Source organism: Schistocerca piceifrons, chromosome X (genome assembly GCF_021461385.2).
Source record: "Schistocerca piceifrons isolate TAMUIC-IGC-003096 chromosome X, iqSchPice1.1, whole genome shotgun sequence".
Lineage (NCBI taxonomy): Eukaryota > Metazoa > Arthropoda > Insecta > Orthoptera > Acrididae > Schistocerca > Schistocerca piceifrons.
In genome coordinates, this window is record NC_060149.1 from 53,572,952 (window position 1) to 53,596,527 (window position 23,576).

Consider the following 23,576-nt stretch of genomic DNA (forward strand, 5'->3'; position numbering starts at 1 on the left):
ACCAAATGCAGTGCAAATTGCGGCGCCTTTGCATTGCCTTTGGCTTAAGAACGTTCCTTTTGTTTGGGCTTCAGAATAAGCCACTGCTTTCCACAAGCTCAAATCTGCTTTGTTGAGTGATCACTGTTTGATTCCTTTCGATCCCTCCAAACCAGTTGTTTTGGCTGTCGATGCATCTTCTCACACGCATCGGCGCGGTTCTCTCAACCTGCATTAATTCTGTCGATCGCCAGATCGCTTTTGTGTTTAAGTTGCTCAATTCTGCCCAGCAAAACTATTCTCAAATCAAGAAAGAAGCTTTAGCTATTGTATATGGCACAACTAAGTTTCATGATTTTTTGCATGCTCACAAGTTCTATTTGGTAACCAACCATAAGCCTTTGACATCGTCGTTCCATTCATCAAAGCCAGTTCTGGCCCGTACTGCACAAAAGTTGCAACATTGGTCTTTGTTTTTGTTTAACTACAATTACGAAATTTTGTTTCGGCCTATGGCCCAGCATGGCAATGCTGATGCATTGTCTCATCTGCCTATAGGTCCTGATGAAGTGTTTGATTCTTCCGAATTGTCCTGCATGTTTATTGATTCGCAAGATAAGGAATTAGCTGATGGTTTTCTGGTGGATTTTCATCGCATTGCTGCCACAACAGCCGCCGATGCTTCTTTGCAGATTCTTTTGCAGTATCTTCGTACTCAATGGCCTCCATCTGCTACGCAAGTTCGTGATCCACTTGTTTGACGTTACTTCGCGTAACATCACAACTTGTCTGTAATATCTTGTTACGAACTGACAATGATCAGTCTCATGTGGTTGTACCTTGTTTGTTGCAGTCAGAAATCCTCTGACTGCTGCACGCTGGTCATTGGGGTATACTGCGGACGAAGCAATTAGCGCGTCGTCACTGCACTTGAGTTGGCATTGATAGACAAATTGAGAATTTGCTTGCTAACTGTCACTCTTGCTTGGAGCATCAATCTGCTCCCCGCCAGTGCTTCTTTGCGTAGCCAACTCCTACTGCGCCTTGGCAGCGCATTCATATTAATTTTTCAGGTCCTTTCTGGGACACCCACTGTTTGATCATTATTGATGCATACAGGAACTTTCCTTTTGTTGTAAATATGTCTTCTTCTACATCTGCGAGTACTATTTGGGCTTTGACATCTATTTCTTGAATTGAGAGCCTTCCTGAAGTTATTGTCTCCGATAATGGTCCCCACTTCGTGTCCTCAGAGTTTGAAGGTCCTGTGTTGCTAATGGCATTCGCCATCTGACCCCCATCCCGTTCCACCCCCAGTCGAACGACGAGGCTGAATGCTTTGTGCATACATTTAAGTCACAGATGAGCAAGTTGCATGCCACGCACTCTTGTGAGTGTGCGCTCTGCACTTTCCTTGCGTCCTATCACTCTCAGCCGCGTGGCACCCATTCCCCAGCGGAATAGCTACATGGCCACGTCCATCGGTCGCTCCTGCAGCTCTTTCACCTGCCGCCACATGCTCCTGCTGCTTCGCCTTGTTCTGGCTTGGTGCCACATGATTTGGTGTTGCATCGCATCTTCTCTGGTGGGCAGCGCTGGAAACAGGGGCGCATTCTTCGCAGGCTTGGCCGCGCCTTATTTGTCATTTCTGGTCCCTCCGGCTCTGCCAAGAAACACTGGAACCAGATTCGTTTGTGTCATCCTCAGTTTTCTGCCACTGGTTGTTTTCTGGCAGAACTGGAGGCTTCGCAGCTGCCGCCGCCACGGCCCACGACTCCACCGATGGCACTTCTGCCGCGGGCGCACCTCCAGTCGTCGCCGCTGCCAGTATGGTCACCTGCACCAGACGGACACCTCCCGCCACCATCGCTGCATTCCTCCATGGTGCCAGAACTGATGGATGCTGAGGCTGCCGTCACAACACTGCCGATTGTATCTGATTGTATCTCATCAATGGTGGCAAAATGACAGCCTTTCATGGTTGTTGCTAGGCTCAAGAATTGAAAGATGTTGCAGGGGGCTATGTCTAGTGAATGCCATGGTTCAGACAACTTAACTGTTTTGTATTGTGCCAAAAAATCACAAACAGACATTGAAATTCAAACAGAAGCATCATTGTGATACATTTTTCATGAATAGTTTTGCCACAATTCTGGTAGTTATCTATGGTCTGCTTCATGCAAACAGTGCAGGTAGTATTCCTTATTGACCATATGACCATAAAGCAAGAACTCATCATCCACTATCCAATAGTAACCTAAGAAAACAGTGATAAGAACCTTCACATGTCATCAAACTTGTTGGTTTTTTTTCTTTTTTTCCCAGTTTCTTTAGGAAGTTGCCATTGGGATGACTGGGCCTTGGTTTTACATTATCAGCAACCTCTTTGACAGTGATTCAGTGATTTTCCAGAACCATTTTCTTTACCTCTTCTACATTGTCATCAGTAATTGATGTGACAGTGATTCAGTGATTTTCCAGAACCATTTTCTTTACCTCTTCTACATTGTCATCAGTAATTGATGTGCTAGGACATCCAGTGTGGTTGTCATCTTCAACATCTTCTCGGCCCTCTTTGAAACGTTAAAACCCTTTATAAAACTTTTGCTTTACTCACAGCATGTTTGGCAAAAACTGCAGTCAACATTTTGAATGTGATGCTGCACTTTATTCCATTTTTCATGCAAAATTTAATGAAAATTCTTTGAGGGATCTTTTTCAAAACTACAATTTTGCAAGCACTCAAAAAGACATATAATGTTTTTGACTGTCAACAAAACACCAGATACTAAAACAGCTGCAAATGAAAACATACATCAGAAACATGGTAAAAAAATTGGATGATTCAAGCCCTGAAATTAAAAAAATCCCATTATTTTCGCATCACAATTCTTAAATGAATGGTTCATACCAGCAGATAAAGTTAACATATTTCAGCCATTATTTAGAGGAAGTCAAATTTTGCTGCCAATTGGGTTTCAAGTGGCCATGGTGTGCCCATCATGTACTCACACATGAGGGTGTTTCATCCATGCCATACCTCCAGGAAAGAACACAGCACATAGAGATAACATATGAAGTAAATGGGACATTCAAAACTCATCAGTCAAATTTATTAGTTGTCAGACATGTAGTTCCCCAAGGTTCCATATTGGGACCAATTCTCTTCTTATTATGTGTAAACAATTTACATATAAACAGTGAAAACAGTAAGCTATATCAATTTGTAGATGGCACCAGCATCTTAATTACAGGAAATAGCAAAGAAAACTTTGAAAATTACATTAAGACCATTACAGAGAAGATAATACAGAACTTTGATGCAAACAGTTTGATTATAAGTCTGGAAAAAACTGTTCCACTGGACCACCCAGAACAGGACACCAGCAAATCCTCCTGTAGAAATAAGTCGACAAAAAACGGGGAGTACAAAATTTCTTGGTATATGGATTCAAAAAAATATGAAATGGGATACACACTTGGACTATGTGAACAAAAAACTGAGTAAAACATGTTTCGTAATGAGAGTAATAGAAGCTGTATATCAAATGATAATCTAAGGATCATATATTTTGCTTGTGTTCATTCAATATTGAAATATGCTGTAGTGTTTTGGAGAAATTGGGGAGCTCGACAGAAATCATTTAGATTGCAGAAAAAGATTATTAGATTACTGGAAGGGTTAGATCAAAGATCATCATGCAAGCCACTATTTAGGAAAAATAAAATACTACCACTTCCATGTATTCATATACTTCGAAACGTAATTATTATAAAAGAAAAACTAAACAGCAGCAGTCTGATCATGACCCGTAATGAATCTGTACGTAGCTACCACACAAGACAAATAAATGATGTATGTGTGCAACAGACAAACACAGCACTATTACCGAAAGGCATACTCCACCCTGGCATCAGATCATACAATGCACTACCCAAATCCACAAAAATAATAATGGACTTAATCAAGTTAAAATCAACTGTGAAGGATTACTTGGTTGAGCACTGCTTGTATACAGTAAGAGAATGCCTAGAAAAACAAATCTGCCTCACCGATTAAGACTGTTTTTACAAAATGTGTAGAGTAATAAATATTGTATAATTTTATCTTTCGTTAAAATGATGTCTGAAAAATAAGAAAAAAAGTCAATGAATGTGTATTGTAATTAATGATTGGTCCAGTATCTTTTGTGCACTGTACAGTCCTATATTCACAGGACCAATAAATAAACAGGTAAATAAGTAGGCACCACGTATTTTTTGGAGGCTTTCAAGATTTTTCACCACTGAGTGTGATGCTGCTTGATGAGCTGGTGACCATAAACATTCCCTATTTTAAAGAGATATCTGATCAGTGCAATTTGAACTCTTGGCATGTATAGTCCAAGAGAGACTATGCTAAATAACAGCTGCAAAGTATTAACTTTACCTGCTGGTATGTTCCATCCACTTGTATGTGAAATTTATACAATTGTACATTGGTGTTAACACGTATGTGATTGTATTCTAATTAGTTCATGTATTATCTCTAGCACTTATGATGGTCACTCAGTGACCAAAATCCAGATCTGCTACAATAAACACAAGTTATGACTGACTGCTATACCAAGTGAGATAGTTACAGAGATTGCTGCTGTACCACATGGGTGCAAATGGTCCAATAAACTGATAACAGGAAAGGCAGGCAGACATAAACTGTATTTGCATTGTGCAAATGACACAATCATACAGCTAATATGTAAGAGTCACAAATAATTTTCATGGAACTATGTGATTTATAAAAGATAAGGTTAAGTAATCTCAAATGTACATTTCAAGCAGGCACAATAGAGATTAGTACAGTAAAATTATAACTGCTAGAGTACAGTATATTACCAAAATGATATTACCACTGACCACCATGGGATTGAATACCACCTGGTGATGTTGTGGGTGCATAATACAGCAAGGAAAGTCTATAACTAGAGAATAGACAAATGGCGTTATCATACCAGGGATAATATTGGCAGCAGATATGGAAATCACTGACATAGGTGACTCTGTCAAAGGGCAGATTGTTATGGCCTGGTGCCTGGGAAATTCTATCTTGGAAACTAAGAAGCTCACTGACTGTGCATTTTCTACAGTCATAGTCATCTACAGAAAGTCGCTGAAGGATGATAAAACCATGATTAGATGACAAGGCATTGACTGTCCATGCTTCACCACAGAATGTGGAAGTTGGAGGCTTGCATGATATGTAAAGCAACTCTGATGACAGAATACAATTCTGGTGCCCAGGTTGATGGTTGTGCCTAGATAAAATATCATCCAGGTGAACAGCTACTCGAATGGTGGCTGGTGAGGGCATTATTATGCCATAGGGGAAATTCACCTGGGCTTCTATGTAAGCTGCAGTAGTAATTGAAGGCACCATGGCAGCTGAGGGCTACATAAACATTATTTTCGGGGAAATTCAGCTTGACTTCTATGGGGTCTGCAGCAGTAATTAAAGGCACCATGGCAGCTCAGGACTGCATGAACATTACTGAAGGCCACCTGCATCCCTTCATGCCTGATGACATCCATGAGAGCGATGTTATCATGCTACAGTTGTTTGAGGAGTGTGATAATGAATCCATGCCGATGTCTTGGCCACCAACTTTGCCTGATATACCATCAACTTGTAATTCTGAGAATTATATGAGCTATACTAAGACATCTGGTGCCCCATACCTCCAGAAATCTGCCAACGATTTTTCAAATCCATTCCACCCATAATCACTGCTTCACTGATGATGATGATAATGTGTTATGGGCATGTAACAGCAAGGTCTTTGGTGTCTTGGTTACACTATTATATTTCAAAGGTCAACCAACACACTACTAATAAGTTGGTAATAAAGTTTTGGATAACCAATGTATGTTGCAAAGCTGTGTAACACACTCACTAGCAAATAAAGTTAAACACCTAGAAGGAATGGTATGACATACATGCAATCACATACACAAATATACCATCAGCAGGTATGTAAATCATTAAGAGTTGCCACTATCTATGATGCCAAACAGAGTGCATTAGTGTTGTCATTATGTGATCATGTTATGAGATCTGACAGGGTATGTACTGTGTCTGATGGTTACTGACAAGGGAACCTCCCCATCGCACCCCCCTCAGATTTAGTTATAAGTTGGCACAGTGGATAGGCCTTGATAAACTGAACACAGATGAATTGAGAAAACAGGAAGAAGTTGTGTGGAACTGTGAAAAAATAAGCAAAATATACAAACTGAGTAGTTCATGGGTGACATAGGCAACATCATGGACACTGCCAACTCAGGAGCGCCGTCGTCTCGTGGTAGCATGAGCAGCTGCAGAAGGAGAAGTCCTTGGTTCACGTCGTCCCTCGAGTGAAAATTTTACTTTCTTTATTTTTGCATAGTTATTATCTGTCCGTTCGTTCATTGACGTCTCTGTTCACTGTAATAAGTTTAGTGTCTGTGTTTTGCGACCGCATCGCAAAACCGTGCGATTAGTAGACGAAAGGACGTGCCTCTCCAATGGGATCCAACAAGATTTGATCACAAGGTCATAGGTCAACCGATTCCTCCACAAGAAAACGCATCTGATATATTCTATACGACACTGGTGACGGCATGTGCGTCACATGACAGGAATATGCTGTCGACCCACCTAACTTGTACACTTGGCGAATGGGTAAAAAGATTCTTCTATCTTGCCCGATTTAGGTTTTCTTGTGAATGTGATAATCACTCCGAAAAAGTGATGAAAACGTAAGAGTTTGTCACATAAACTGAAAATAAAAAATTAAACTTTTCACTCGATGGAGGATTTGAGCAGAGGACCTTTCGTTCCGCAGCTGCTCACGTTACCACGAGACCACGGCACTCCTGCGTTTCCAGTGTCCTTGATGTTGCCTATCTTCCCATGAACTACTCAGTTTGTATATTTTGCTTATTTTTTCACAGTTCCACACAACTTCTTCCTGTTTTCTCAATTGATCTGTGTTCAGTTTTTCAAGGCCTATCCACTGTGCCAACTTATAACTAAATCTGAAGGGGGTGCGATGGGGAGGTTCCCTTGTGAGTAATGTGAAGAACCAGCACACTACAACAACTACAAGAACAACGAGAACAACAACAATAATAATAATGTCACATACAAGAATAACCAGCGAGGACAGATGAGCACTTTAAAATGATGCTTCTGGGAAATGGGGAAGTGAGTCTGCTCTCGATCATATCCACCTCACAGACTAATGATGAGGGCTGGAGGCATGGGTGAGGCTTTTAGGTGGTTTTTGACATCCAACCAGGTAAATACTGCCCTGGTACTCACGTTGTGTCTCAGATACAAGCTAGCACATATAAAACTTTTCCCACACTTGAACACACATTTACTCTAGACACAAACACAGACAGATTGCATACATAGATTCCATGCTGGGATAGTGATGGCCTCAGGAAGAGAATCTGGCCTCCAACTACCACTAACATTGCCCCAATCCTTATAACAATGCTGGCTGCATAAAAGAAATAGAACAAGGAAAAGGGACAAGAAGAAGATAAATAAATGAAAAAATAATAAAAGCATGTCCAATCCCATTAGAAACAGAAAATTCTTAAATTTTAAATCTTTATAGTTTATTCGTTGGATTTTAATCTTTTATCACTATGCTTGTGTTTTGTATGCTGTCCAGTCACATTAATGTGACCACCACCTATGTTTGATGTCAATGTGCAATAACCACTCACATGGATGGCAGCTGGCGACACCTGAAATGGAGAGTATATAAACTGTGTCTGGAAGATGCAGAACACATTATCATAGTGTGGAAATGGGAGCAATTTACCTAACATCCAAAAGTGTATGATCATTGGCTTTTGGGCCAAGGGTGGAATCATTTCCAATGCACCTAAGTTCATAAACTGTGTTAAAGTATACCATGCATGGCAAAATGACGCTAAAAAAATAAAATAATAGTAATAACAATAATAATATGCCAAGGTAACTGTGGTGTATCATGGGCCAGAAGTGACAGGAGTGAACGATGACTGCAGAGATGTGTACGGTTGAGTAGATGTGCAACTGTTGAGAAACTGACAACCCAGATGGATTGAGGGGCTATCAGCAGCATCTCCTTAATGGATGTTCAGTGAATGTTGCTGCATATGGGACTCTGCAGCAGGTGCCTGGTTCATGCACCCATGCTGACTGCTGTTCATCGGTGGTGAAGGTGTGGAACTTGCACGCCAAAACAACTGGACATCCACTGAGTGGCGACAGGTTTACTTTTCAGATGAATCATATTTTTTGCTGCATCGGACAGATGCCCTTTAGTGTGTACAGCCCTGCAACTATTGTTCAAAGGGTCCAGGTCAGAGGAGGCAGAGGAGCAGGTCTGGGTATTGTTTTTGTGGCATTTCCTGGGTGATATTGTCATTCTGGAAGGCACAACAGACCAAGACAGGAATGCATTTATCCTTGGGAAACATGTCCACCATTACGTGCAGTTTGTTTTTCCTCGGTATTATGGCATCTATCAGCAGGAAAATGTGTCACACAGCTTGCAGTATATGTGTGCAATTCAAAAAGTAATAAGATGCGTTTACCATACTCCCCTGATCACCATACCCCCCTGCCCTCCTCCCAGATTTAAACCAAATCAAGAATCTGTGGGACCACCTTGATTGGGCTGTTCATGTGCATGGACCCTCAGCCATGAAACCTATTGCAGCTGGCCATGGCACTGGAATTGGCATTGCTCCACATTACTGTTGATACCTTCCATATCCTCATTGACTCCCTTCATGTACATCTGCACTGCAAAAGATGGTTAGGTTGGCTTCTGACAGGTGGTCACATTAATGTCACTGGACTTTGTACAACACAGTATAAAAAATAGTGAAATATTAACTTGCCATCTTTATGTTTTAAATATTATTGCAATAACCATATCATGGATGATCTCACACACTTACATCATTAAACAGATCCACTTGCACCACGTGTTCATCAATTAGTAGCACAATGTCATACAAATGTCCTTCCATCACTGGATCACTGACCAGCAGTATTGAAAAGTTCCTATCAGAAAAATCTGTTGACAGAAGGTAGGAGCAAGCTCCCCGGAATTCAAAAAATTTCTGATCAAATGTCATGAAGTGTTGTGGTGCAACTATCAATGCATGACCTGTGAAAAATAGTATATAAACAATTAATAGTGCAAAAATTTACTCACATCTTGTTCTTATTAGATATTTACTTATATTAACTACAATACATTCCAGAGTAATACAAAAGTCCATAAGCTACAATATTATGTGGTAATGTGATTGTTGGTCTCAACAGAACAGTTACTATAGAACAAGTAAGTTTGGTTTGCATTAATAACTGTTTGCTAACACAAAACAGGAAAAATGAAAAGCCATTTATATAAATAATATCAGACCAGAAAAAGTTTCAGGTAAAAGCTTGATGTTAATAAGCCACAACATGCCTCTCCGCATGTTTAAAACCTTCTACACAAGCATTTCAACCAAGAGATAGAACTCATTTTTGCATCACAGTTGATCAGTTAATATCAAGATATGTACAGATAAAGAGGAAAGGGTGCCAAAAAGCTGCCTTATCACATAATTTCTCAAGGAAAAATGATATAATCCTATGCTTCCTTCTCCATAAAAGCAGCAAACTTATTAATGAACCATTACCTCACATTATAAATTCCCCATTTCTGAATGAAACACAAACTTATTAATGAACCATTACCTCACATTATAAATTCCCCATTCCTGAATGAAACACAAGATTGCAAAAGTTATACCTATACACAAAACAGGAAGTAAAGATGATACTAGCAACTAAAGGCCAATTGTAGTACTCAGAATTTGTCAGTATGAGCCCATGTACCAGTATGATGTTACACCCTCTCTGGCATGGGTGCATGCACTGATTTGGTTGGGAATGGTATCATGAAGCTGTTGCATCCTCTTCTGAGGCAAACTGGTTCACAATTCTTGTAAATTGTCCTTGATACACTGGATATTGTCACTGGGACAGAATTGACATCTGAGCTGATCCCACACATTTTATCAGTACAAATCTGGGTTTCTAGCTGGCCACAGGACAGCCTCAGCCTCAGTGCACACAGTTCATAGAGAAGCATGCCACATGTGGACAACCATTGTCTCGTTAGAAAATGGTGCTACGATATCGTCATATCAGAGGTAACATGTAAGGATGCAGGATGTCCCCGATGCTGTGAGAGCTCCCTCGATCACTACTAGCCATGACATGAAGTCATACCCGATGGCCCCCTGCACCATTACACTAGTAATATCACCTCTGCGCTTGGGTGCTTCTCCCATTAGAAGAATGGGATCTCTCTCCAGGTCACCATCATATTTACCAACGATGGTCATTCAGGATAGTGCAGCACTGCAATTCATCACTGAACATAATGCAATGGTGTTCATCACAGTCCATGATTCCCAGTCATGGAACCTTGCCGAATGCACCCATTTGTGTTGTGGTGTTATTAGCAGCCTACATATGGAATGGTAATTTCCTATTCATTTGCTACTATTCTCCAAACAAAGGTGTGGGATGACACACAATGTTGCTGGGAGTCAATTATTTGTTCTTGGATGGCAGGCCCAGGTGTGAAGGGTTATGTGTGCTTGGTGCACAGTATGACAATCCTACCTTTTGGTGGTCAGGCATGATCAACTAGAAACTTGATGAAAGTTGCCCTACTGTTCCCGCACAGTCCAATATTTTATCACTGTTACATCCAAATGTGCCACAAATCTGGATACTGCATGATTCAATCAGCTAGCCAAATGGAGACCAACAATAAGGCCCCTATCAAACTCTGTAGTTCACTGATACCATTGTTTGTTGTTAGTATGCAGCATTTCTGTGTCCTTCAAAGTGATCACTCAACATCTGATGCTGTTTGCACACCTTATATACCCTAACTGAGCTGGTAACAGCACTGAACATGAACAATACTAATGCACTCTGGTGGCTGTTCTATCTGTCACAGAGAATTGTGAATCTCATCATTTACTTATCAACCAATGTTATGAACATTTAAGAAGTTACATTGACATGTGACCAAGTCTTCAAGTTGCTTCACTTTTCAAGTGGTGCATCTGAGTACATCAGACTAAATACATTCCTGAGGAACTGGAAAATTTTATCCCCTGCTCAGTTTGGTTTCCAGGGAAAGAAAACAACAGCTGATGCACTACAGGAATTCCCATATTTTACCCCATGTCTGGCTGGGAAAAAACTACCAGCCATAGGTATTCTTCTTTATTGCACAAAGGCCATTAACACAATTAATTACACTATTTTTCTGCTAAAGAATTGTTATTATGGAATAAGATAAACTGGCCATGCTTTGTTTAAAAGTTACCTCAAAGACTGAGAACAATATGTTCACATAAATCAGATCAAGCCTTCATGAATTTCCAGTAATGCAATTTAATCTACACAAATCATAAAACATGGGGTTTCACAAGATCAGTATTAGACACCTTATTGTTCTTGCTTCACATAAATGACCTTCCCTTAAAGTTACCCACCAACAAAATCTTTCTATTTACTGATGACACTATAATTCTCATATCTGATGCAAAGAATAGCACATTCTAACTAAACTCATGGCTTAAATCAAACTGACTGCATCTTAATGCAGATAAAACAGCTGGCCTCAGAATAAAACTCAACTGGTCCAGAATAAAACTCTACTGGTCCCCACTGTATCACTAAATGATATCCATTTTGAATTTTTCAATGAAACCGATTTCCTATGATATCTATCACTGACAAACTCATGTGGAAATGCCGCACTGACATAACCAGTACCAAACTGAGTACAGTATGTTTTATGGTCAGATAAATAAGAAATGTGGTAAATATTTGTAACTTGAAATTATTTTACTATGCTCTCATTCATTCAGTACTCATTTATGGAATTACAAAAGAAAGCAGTCAGAACAATACTCGTCAAACAGTGTGTGTGTGTGTGTGTGTGTGTGTGTGTGTGTGTGTGTGTGTGTGTGTGTGTGGAAACCATTGTTTAAGAAACTGAATATATTATGCTGCCCATGCCAATTCATACTAGATAAACTATATTTTACAAAGAAAAATGTCAGTAAACTGGACAGGAACTATTTCTGTTCCTATTATGACACAAAATTGGTTCCTGCTGCTGCTTCATCTATATGTTTGTTCCATTGAAATACAACAGGGCTTCACCCATCTGACCTCTAGCATGAATATATAATGTCTGAAGATGGCTTTTGTTTATTCATGTAAGTGACTGTTTGCATGCATAACTGTATGTCTCTATCTGTTAGTCCCTAAATTGTCTGGTAATTGTGGCTATTGGTCTATTATTTGAAGCAACAGGGTATTGTGTGTCTAGCTGGTGGATTAGTTGGTGGGGCAACATTTAAGTCTTCTCATATATAGTTACTGATTTTCTTGTTATGTATGTAAGGACAGACAGTTCACCTAACAGTTTTTGATGTGTGCATTGGGCATACATCTATCTGCATTTGCTATGGTACGGAGGATTCTATTACATAGTGTTTGAAGTTTGTGCAAATTGATGTCTGCTGCCCTTGACCAAACTTCAGATCCATAAAGTACAGTAGGGAGGATGATAGCTCTGTACAGTCATAACTTTGTTTCTATTGTCAGCCCCACACCCTTGAGGAGTGGATATAGTTGATTAAATACAGCACAGCCTCTCTTATATGCCTTTTTACCTGTTTGGTGACTGTTAGCTTTTGTCTAATTGTAGACCTAAGTAGATTGCTGATTTGCTTGACTCGATATTTCTACCTGCTGCCGAAATCTGTCTGTTTGGGGGAGTTAGTTTTCTGGCAAACATGATTGCACCGTTTTGCCTAGATTTATTTTAATTTTCCATATTTTGCACCAGTTGACTATTTCATCCAGGTGTTCTTGTAGCTTCCTGATGATGAAGTTGAGGTTGCTATTACTTTTGTTCACCATTATGTCATCAGCGTATAGCACCGGTTCATTGCCTAACAGTTTTAGTACAGCACTCAAAACTGACCCCTGCTGGACCTCAGCTACAGCATCCCTGATAGTACTAACATGTTTACCACACCTAACAGAGCATTGCCTCCCCATCAAGAATGAGTCAATCATGTGTATTATGTGTCCTGGAATGTATAACTAGAGTAATTTGTATATTAAGCCATCATGTCAGACATTGTTGAACACTTTCTCAATGTCGATAAATACCACTCTTGTGCTGTGTATTAAATCTCTCACCTTGCATATGTGTTTGGTATAGCAGCCAGACTGCTCAGGGGTGATTACATTGTTGTATTGCAGGAACTGGATAAGGTCTATGTGAATAAGGCAGTCTAGTACATTCCCTAGAAAGTGCAGGAGTGAGATGGATCTATAGCTCTCAGGGAGGATGACATTTTTATTGGGTTTGGGTAAGGTTACAACCTGATCAGTTTTCCAAATGGTCCCTAGTGTTGACATTTGGTCACAGAGGTTTGTAGATCAAAATTATCTTTATCATCTGGTTACCTATTTTTAGTTCTATCTCAGCCACCTCAATCATGACCAAATTTGGTATGTCAATTGCTCAGTGGCAAATTGTCCACCTCACAATTACCGAAACTCCTCCCCCTGGGCGGTCTTGTCAATTGACCCTGTGGACCAAGTAACTGCGCATCTTCAATCAATCAGTCAGCAATAGATGCATCTCCATGATGCAGGTAACATCTATGGTGTGCCAGTCAAGAAAGGACTGTAACTGAAAGGTTTTGTCAGTGATGCCATAAGCATTCCAATTTAAGATTAAGTAAAATCTTTTTCTATTAAGGTCCATTGTCGAATAGCAACATAATGGCTTCTACTGTTACCATGATCTTTGAAAATCTATCGGTCTCTGCATGAACTTTTGTCAGTGTCTCTGCAGCTTTTTGCACCAGGGTACTCAGGTTTAGCCTCACCTGAGGTGACTCTGGTGGGGGTTCTGGAGCTGTTCTAATAGCTTCATGTGTAGTAGCAGTTGACTGAGTTACTGGAGGATCCAACGGAAGGGGTGCAGCTTCATCTCCAACAGCAGTTGAGTGAGCTGCTGGGGAATCTGGTGGTGGTTGTGCATTCACCTCTGGAACCACTGGAGGGGGTACCTCCACAGTGGAAATAGAGGGGGTAGGCCATACGGACTGTCCTGGACATTCCCATGCTGGAAATTCCCATGGCTGCAACTTAAATGGCTACATATTAAACTTTTCCTGTTTCCGAACTTGGTTTTCAGGGGCAGTGTTAGCTGTTTCTGCTGCCTCTGGTTTTGTATCCTTCTTGCAGCAGCCTGTCCCTTCCCCTGGCTTCAAGAACTGGTGCACTGCTGACATCATGAAGCCTTCATCTATCAGTTCCAGCTTGACATCTTCTGGTTCCATGTCACTTAGTAGATGTTTTAAAACCAGCCTCAAGGCCTGTTTCAGTTGTATTGAGTATGTATGAAACTCTGTTTCCTTCTTTTCAGTTCATCTTAGTAGATGTTTTAAAACCAGCCTCAAGGCCTGTTTCAGTTGTATTGAGTATGTATGAAACTCTGTTTCCTTCTTTTCAGTTCATCTTTTATGAACATATAATCGTCAACAGATTCTACCTATATTTTTGTTGTTCTTGCACAATAGAACAACATCAATTTTCCCTTTATCCCTCTGTGCAGTTCCTTCAACAGGGCTGAAATTCTCTGCACAATGTAAGCTATGATAGGTGGAACACATTAGCTATCACCTGTTGCTCTTCTGTCTCTGCCTCTCCTCCGAATTCCTTTCCAGTTTTGTCTATGTGCAACTTGTCATCATCAGACTTGGTGCCTGAAATGCTGTTCTCTCATACTGACACAATCCTAGCCCTGTCTTTGAGTACAGATGTTGTTTGCGCAGCCCTGCTTTGGTTTCACGTACTCACGCTAGTACCATGACAGACATGATGATGAGAATTCCATTAAAGTATTTGACATACCCACACTACTTGTGGTGGCAAGGAAAGAAAAGGATGTGGCAAAGAAAATGCAAAATGAACACCTCAGTTTTACAATTCAAGCCTGAAGCCTCTGCACCCAGCAGTATACCGGAGAACGATAGTGATACATATGCAAAATGCAAATCTGTCAAGATGCAACATGACAACTTTCCTCCAGAGCAGCAAGAAACATGACAGTTTTGCATTTACCCACTTTCTCCAAAGGAGAGAGGTCCCTACATGTCAATATGATAGTCAGCAAGCACCATAGAATGTCTGTTCCTCTCGACAGTCCCCCCTTGACAGAACTGTACATAAAAGGTGTTAAATATATTTTTCTCAACCGATTTGTCTGAAGTGTATCTGCAGATCCCATGGATGAAAAGTATCGATGAGTTTTGGTTTTGAATAATCCTTTTGGTCTCTATCAATATTTTCACCTTCCTTTTAGTGTGACTAGTGCCCCTGCTATTTTCCAATGACTTTAAAAGGAATTGACTATGCCTGTCCTGGGGAGCATTAATTATCTGGATGATATTGTTGAAAAATTTGTGCACTTTATTTTCTGTCTCACAGTCTGCACTCTTATGGTGCTACCTCTGCAATTTTGTCAACTTTCTGTTGTTTGTTTGGTGTTTGAGGTCTTGTGGAATGGGCTTCACCCTCTGAAAGATCACATCCTCACTGTTACGAGTATGCCTCGCCCCTCGTCGAAGGAGCTTCAGTCCTTCCAAGGGAAGATAGACTACTATCATTCTTGCTTGGGGCAGTCACATTGGCTTGCCATTGCATGCCTTGTTATGCAAGAATGTACCTTTTTACTGGAACCTAGATTGTGAACATGCTTCTCAGTTGTTAAAATCTGAACTATTCTTGGCAAGTGTTTAACGATGTTCTCTCTTGTACAGCACTTACTTTTGATGGCTGACACCTCAAAGTATGGGGTCAGTGCAGACCTAATGCACTGATATGCCGATGGCTCTGAATGACCTCTTGCTTTCAACTCTAAATCTCTCACACCAGCCCAGCGGTGTTACTTTGAGATGTAAAAAGAGGCTTTTGCCATAGTAAATCCTCGCTTTTGCCATAGTAAAATGCGTTTTAGACAGGTACGCGCTGAGTAAAACTGTGAGGGATAAGAAAAACCCACCGTGGTTCAACAACAAAGTTAGGAAACTACTGCGAAAGCAAAGAGAGCTTCACTCCAAGTTTAAACACAGCCAAAACCTCTCAGACAAACAGAAGCTAAATGATGTCAAAGTTAGCATAAGGAAGGCTATGTGTGGAGCGTTCAGTGAATTCAAAAGTAAAATTCTATGTACCGACTTGACAGAAAATCCTAGGAAATTCTGGTCTTACGTTAAATCAGTAAGTGGATCGAAAAAGCATATCCAGACACCCTGGGATGATAATGGCATTGAAACAGAGGATGACACGCGTAAAGCTGAAATACTTAACACCTTTTTCCAAAGCTGTTCCACAGAGGAAGACCGCACTGCAGTTCCTTCTCTAAATCCTCGCACAAACAAAAAAATGGCTGACATTGAAATAAGTGTCCAAGGAATAGCAAAGCAACTGGAATCACTCAACAGAGGAAAGTCCACTGGACCTGATGAGATACCAATTCGATTCTACACAGAGTACGCGAAAGAATTTGCCCCCCTTCTAACAGCCGTGTACTGCAAGTCTCTAGAGGAACGGAAGGTTCCAAATGATTGGAAAAGACCGCAGGTAGTCCCAGTCTTCAAGAAGGGTCATCGAGCAGACGCACAAAACTATAGACCTATATCTCTGATGTCGATCTGTTGTAGAATTTTAGAACATGTTTTTTTGCTCGCATATCATGTCGTTTTTGGAAACCCAGAAATCTACTCTGTATGAGTCAACATGGATTCTGGAAACAGCGATCGTGTGAGACCCAACTCACTTTATTTGTTCATGAGACCCAGAAAATATTAGATACAGGCTCCCAGGTAGATGCTATTTTCCTTGACCTCCAGAAGGGGTTCGATACAGTTCCGCACTGTCACCTGATAAACAAAGTAAGAACCTACGGAATATCAGACCAGCTGTGTGGCTGGACTGAAGAGTTTTTAGCAAACAGAACACAGCATGTTGTTATCAGTGGAGAGATGTCAACAGACGTTAAAGTAACCTCTGACGTACCACAGGGGAGTGTTATGGGACCATGGCTTTTCACAATATATATAAATGACCTAGTAGATAGTGTCAGAAGTTCCATGCAGCTTTTTGTGGATGGTGCTGTAGTATACAGAGAAGTTGCAGCATTAGAAAATTGTAGCGAAATGCAGGAAGATCTGTAGCAGATAGGCACTTGGTGCAGGGAGTAGCAACTGACCCTTAACATAGACAAATGTAATGTATTGCGAATACATAGAAAGAAGGATCCTTTATTGTATGATTATATGATAGCGGAACAAACACTGGTAGCAGTTACTTCTGTAAAATATCTGGGAGTATGCGTATGGAATGATTTGAAGTGGAATGATCATATAAAATTAATTGTTGGTAAGGCGGGTACCAGGTTGAGATTCATTGGGAGAGTCCTTAGAAAATGTAGTCCACCAACAAAGGAGGTGGCTTACAAAACACTCGTTCGACCTATACTTGAGTATTGCTCATCAGTGTGGGATCCGTACCAGATAGGGTTGACGGAGGAGATAGAGAAGATCCAAAGAAGAGCGGCGCGTTTCATCACAGGGTTATTTGGTAACTGTGATAGCGTTACGGAGATGTTTAGCAAACTCAAGTGGCAGACTCTGAAAGAGAGGCGCTCTGCATCGCGGTGTAGCTTGCTCACCAGGTTTCGAGAGGGTGCATTTCTACTTATACCTCCTGAGGAGATCACAAATGTAAAATTAGAGAGATTCGAGCGTGCATGGAGGCTTTCCGACAGTCGTTCTTCCCGCGAACCATACGCGACTGGAACATAAAAGGGAGGTAATTACAGTTGCACGTAAAGTGCCCTCCACCACACACCGTTGGGTGGCTTGCGGAGTATAAATGTAAATGTAGATGTAGATGTAAATGTTCTACGAAAACTTTTTTATTGCTCCAAGTTTCACCTTATTACTAAATATAAACCCTTGGTTTCCTTGTTTAACCCTTACACTGCCTTGCTTGACATTGCAGCTTGCTGCCTACAATGCTGGGTGCTGTTTTCGTCTCACTATCATTATGAAATCCACTTTTGAACTATGCTAAATATGCCAATCAGGATGCCTTTCTCATCATCCTGTGGGTCCTGATCCTGACTTTGATCATAAGGAATCACTTTGATTCCATCTCGATACTGAAACACAGGCTGCAGTCGAGGGTTTAACAATTACAAGCTCTTGCACAGCAGCTGCCATTGCCACCGACCCAGTCCTTCACCGGGTGGTTCAGTTTGTTCAACAGGGCTGGCCAGATAAACCACCCTGTGCAACTATTTTGCTTATGGTTCACCTCTCTGTTTTTGATCATGTTTTGATGATGTCCACAGAAGACCTCTCAGCATAGTCATTCCTACCATGTTACAACATGAGGTTCTACACCTTCTCCACCAGGACCATTGGGAAGATTCTAACACTAAACTGTTAGCTAAGAGACATGTCTTTTGGCCAGATATTGATGGCAAAAGAATCCATTCTGCTGCAACTAGTGAGCAGTGCTCCCAACAACAGGCAGCTCAGCTCACAGGGCATCTCTCTCCCCCTGGCCCACACCCTGCTAGCCACTGGAATGCATTCATTTAGACTTTGGGGGTCCCTTTTTGAATTCCTATTGGCTATTAGTTGTTGATGCATTTTCCTGGTTTCCTTATATTCTTTGGTGTGTGTTGATATTGGTTGTGGTCACAATTTGTACACTTTTGAGGATTTTTTTTTTTTATTGAGGCGTTGTCTTGTACCTTAGTTTCTCATAATGGGCCCCAGTTCATTTCTCACACCTTTCAGTTGTTCTGTGGTTCAAAGAATCAGGATGCATTTCAGTAATTACAGGATGCATTGTTAAGTAGTCATTATCTGATTCATTTTGCTCCAGCTAAGCCTGTTGTGTTAGCTGTGGATGCATCTTCTTATGGGATTGGAGTTGTGCTCTCCCATGGAACTGGTTCATCAAATCAACCCATTGCTTCTGCCTCAAAGACTCTCAACAAAGTGAAGTGCAATTACAGTCAACTTGAAAAAGTTCCACCAATATCTGTATGGTTGGAACATCTATTTGATTAGAGATCAACAGTCTTTAATAGTATTGTTCAATCCTTTCTAACCTGTCCTTCCATGGACAGTGCAAAAATAGCAAAGTTGGGCTCTGTTATTGTCTACTTATCAATACAAATTGTTGAAAAGCACAACATACAAACACTGACTTAATGTCTTGGTTACCAGACACAGCATATGATTCATATGAGGAATTATGTTATCAAATTGGCATTCAAGATTTTGAACTTCTTCAAAAATTTGTTCTTGACTCTCACCATATTGCTGCAGCAACTACTTCTGACCAGTTCTTCAGGTTGTTTTGCAATTTGTCTGCCATGGATGGCTGTGCAGTTTGAGAGAAATTACCCACCAAGTGACAGATCAGTACTTTTCGCATCATCGTGCGCTATCTTTGTGGTCAGGCGTTCTTCTGTTGCATACAGAGATTGACGACATATGAGCCTCCAGTGGGAGGTTTTGTTCTTATTGCACCGAGGTCATTGGGGTGTACTCTGCACAAAGCAACACACCTGCTATCATTTTACTTGCCAGGGCATGGACATCCAGATTCAGAAAATGACCTCTCATTGCAATGTGTGTACAGAGCACAAATCCATTCAGTCACAATGCTTTACTGAACGGGCATGACCATCTAGAGCATTGAAATACATCCTTATTGATTTCACAGGTCCATTCTGGAACATGCACTGGCTCTTGATGGTAGATGCATACAGAAAATTTTCCTTTGTAGTCCCTGTGACATCCACCACAACTGCTAGTGTGGTATTGGCTTTGTCTTCTATTTTTTTGCCTCAAATGTCTTCATGAGGCCCTTGTCTTGGACAATGGACAGCAATTTATGTCAGCCAGTTTTCAACAGTTTTGTGCCATTAATGGTATACACCATGTCAGTACTGCACCTTTTCACCCTCTGTATGATGGTGAAGTTAAATGGTTTGTTTAAATATTCAGGTGCCACATGGAGAAACTCCATTTCTCCTACACATGGGAGCAGGCCTTAATGATTTTCCTTTACTCTAGCTGCTCCTTGCCATCTGATAGGAAGTCACCAGCAGAATTACTACACTGCTGTCATCACTGTACCCTGTTGCATCTTCCATGGCCACCACAGGAACTATTTGTTCCACTGGGCCAGCCACAGAATGAAGTTTTCTTTGAAGTTTTCAGGAAGAAACAGCACTGGGAGCCTAGTGTCACCACATGAGTGTTAAGTTGTTCTCCTTACATCATTAAAGTGTATTTCGGGCTGCACTGGCATCACCCAAACAAGTTATGGCACTTTCATGTCAGTGATTCTGTTACAGAATTTTTGTCCACAGATCCAGCACACCACTGGGACCTGCAACAGCAATCATCTCCTTATCTCTGCCAGTCCTGGATGGCACCATCCTGGATGGTGCCAATGGAGTTTGAGATTGCACCACCATTCCAGCTGCCAGAACTGGTTCCAATGGATGTCTATGTCACTGTCACCAGTTAATTGGCTGATGTTCCCAGTTACTTGCACCATTTATACTCATGTGTGGACAGGGAGCTGCCACTGGCCATCTTACACTTCTTGTCTCCTGATCTACATTTACATTCAGGCCTCCAACCTCCCCTCACCATCATCATCTGACACAGCACTACACGACAATGGTGTAGACATTTTGGGGAGAGGAATATGGTGTTGGCCACAGAAGGATGTGTCATGCCAAAGTTGGTATGTCAAGATGGCACCACAAGCAAAGAGTCACTGAAATACGCAGTAACAAATCACACACATCAGGGTAGACATGCCGCCAAATGTTTCCTTATGCCATCACAGCCATAAAGTTATTTATGTCTGAGTACAGTGTCACTTAGCCCATTCTCTATGTAACTAGTGACCAGCTGTAATCCTCACTTATGACAATAGTATTATCACAATACAGATCTGGCTGTGTGTGACTACGATAGTTATACAGAAATTTATGTCATGTGAAAGGCAATTGGACTCTGATGAGAATCCATTAGTCTGTAATGAAATGCTAAATGTTATAAGCATCAGTGACAGCATTAGTTTCATGTCATCTGTGTGGATACTACTTCTTTCCAAAGTTAAGTATTTTTCATGTTCAGACTGTGATAAATTACTAATAGTATGTGTGTGTAGTATCTGCTTGACCTCCTGAAATAGACTTGTTGCAATATGCCACAGAATCTAAGGTTACTAATAATAAAGCACTGCTTTTACAGCATACAGGAATTCTTACAATCTGACCTGCTGCAATAACCAGCAGCATGTCTGGAAACATGAGGCAAGTGTTTAAGTAATTTTATCCACCTGTGTTTACATATGAGTGCATGTAAATGTACAAATGAGTATAAATTTTATTGTTGCAGATCTAAAAGCCTGCAATTTACTCATATAATGTGGTAATGACACTGCCTGTAGAGTTCAAATACACCTTGTTATTTGTATGTGGATATTCTTTTGTAAATGTCTATTAGTTGTTTGTTTTCTTAATTATTTAGTATCCTTTTCCTCTCGTATTATTAGCCATTTTGTAAAGCAATGTTTAAACATATTTTTTAAAAATACGTTAGTCATGAATTTTCTGAGAGATTTAGTATATATTCTCTTCCATATTAACACCCATTTTATGACCAGTGTACAACACCTATTAAATGAAACTTTCACAGCACTCCCCATCATCTACAGTACCTATTAAAATGTGACTTTCACAGCACTCCCCATTATCTACCATCACATCACCCACTCTGACAAGAAACAATAAAAATACAATACAATACAGCACAAAAGTGTTTTGAGGAATGGATATATACTTGGAGAATACTGTTGACATTTCCCTAATCTATCTGAATGACCCAGATTGTTTCATAGCAGTAGCTTTAATCTCAGGGATGTCCCTAATCAGTAGTACTTTCTTTATTTCTTCATCACTCAGCAAGGGTGTGACCTCAGAATTTTGCAGATGATGCAATTATCAATAATGAAGTACTGTCTGAAAGAAGCTGCATAAATATTCAGTGAGATCTTCATAAGATTTCAAAGTGGGGCAAAGACTGGCAACTTGTATTAATTAAAAAATGTCTTGGTTGCAATTTTAGTTTTTTTATTTATCAACTACATGTTTCACATTATTTAGGCATATTCAGGCTGATCTTAATTTGATATTTCTTAGGACAATCCTTTAGACAGTGTAGCTAAAGGGCATTGTTGAGTACATCAGGCCAACATCATCTTTGTTAACCTCAGTAAATACTTTCTAGATGGACGTGAGTGACTCCAAGACCTGCATAACGCGTATACGTTCACAGGAGCAAATTTTGCATTATTCAGCAAAATCACACTCCCCAATTAAGCACAGTTCTTTGTGAGTAGTAGTAGTAATAGTAGGTTTATTCATATGTTGATCTCTTTTTACAAGGATATAGGACATGTCAAAGTATTTACAAATATACATCAATTTAAAATAAGCTAATTTGTATACACATATATTTGCAGACTTATAGTTAGAGACAATCATTAGATTTACTCATGGTATACAATTTCTTCTTGTACAAATAACTTATTAAATAATGTAATGCCACACCGCTCACTCATATCTCACTATCAGCCACTGCACACACTAAACACACATTGTTTCATAATACATCACTCACTACACACTCTCTCTCACACACACACACACACACACACACACACACACACACACACACACACACATTGGTGGTCTCTGGACCATTTTCTGTACCACAACTTCCCATTTGCTACTCTGAAAAACTAAGTCAGCATCCCTCCATAATGAGATAGATGTTGACCTGAGAAAGGGGAAGAGGTGTTAGTATTGTGCTGTGCATAGCTTGGGGGTAAGTATTTATAGAAAGGAAAGAAGAAGGAAAGAAAACATAAAGTGAAGGTGTTATATGGAATGCTGGATGTTTCATAATCATTATTATTGTTATTTATTTATATAACATTTTTTATCAAACCCCTAGTCTGTTTTATCTAATTAATCCTTCAATGTATAAAATGCATTGCATAACAGGTACTTTTTAGCTGCCTTTTCAAATAAGTGCATTTTTGCAATTTCTTTAATCTCTTTTGGTAATTTATTGTATAGTTTTATTCCTTGGTAGAAAATGCTGTTTTAAGTTTATGTTTATTTTTTCTTGGTAAATGTAAGTTGAGTCTATCTCTTGTTGCATGGTCATGGACAGAGCTGTTTTTGCAGTAATTACCAATGTTAGTTTTGATGTGTACAACTGACTGGTAAATAGAAATTTTGCATTTGTTGCACAGTCTATAGAGGTGCCATCTACATTTAATTAAA

At 40.2% G+C, this 23,576-nt stretch overlaps 1 protein-coding gene across 1 annotated transcript in view; it reads right to left on the reverse strand.

Annotated features, from left to right (window-relative positions):
- The window catches only part of LOC124722172, an 830,020-nt gene that overhangs the window by 72,241 nt on the left and 734,203 nt on the right, over positions 1-23,576 (reverse strand). Inside the window, exon 65 of the mRNA XM_047247373.1 lies at positions 8,962-9,173. Within this exon, the coding sequence (XP_047103329.1) occupies positions 8,962-9,173 (212 nt within the window). The remainder of the gene's footprint in view (positions 1-8,961; positions 9,174-23,576) is intronic.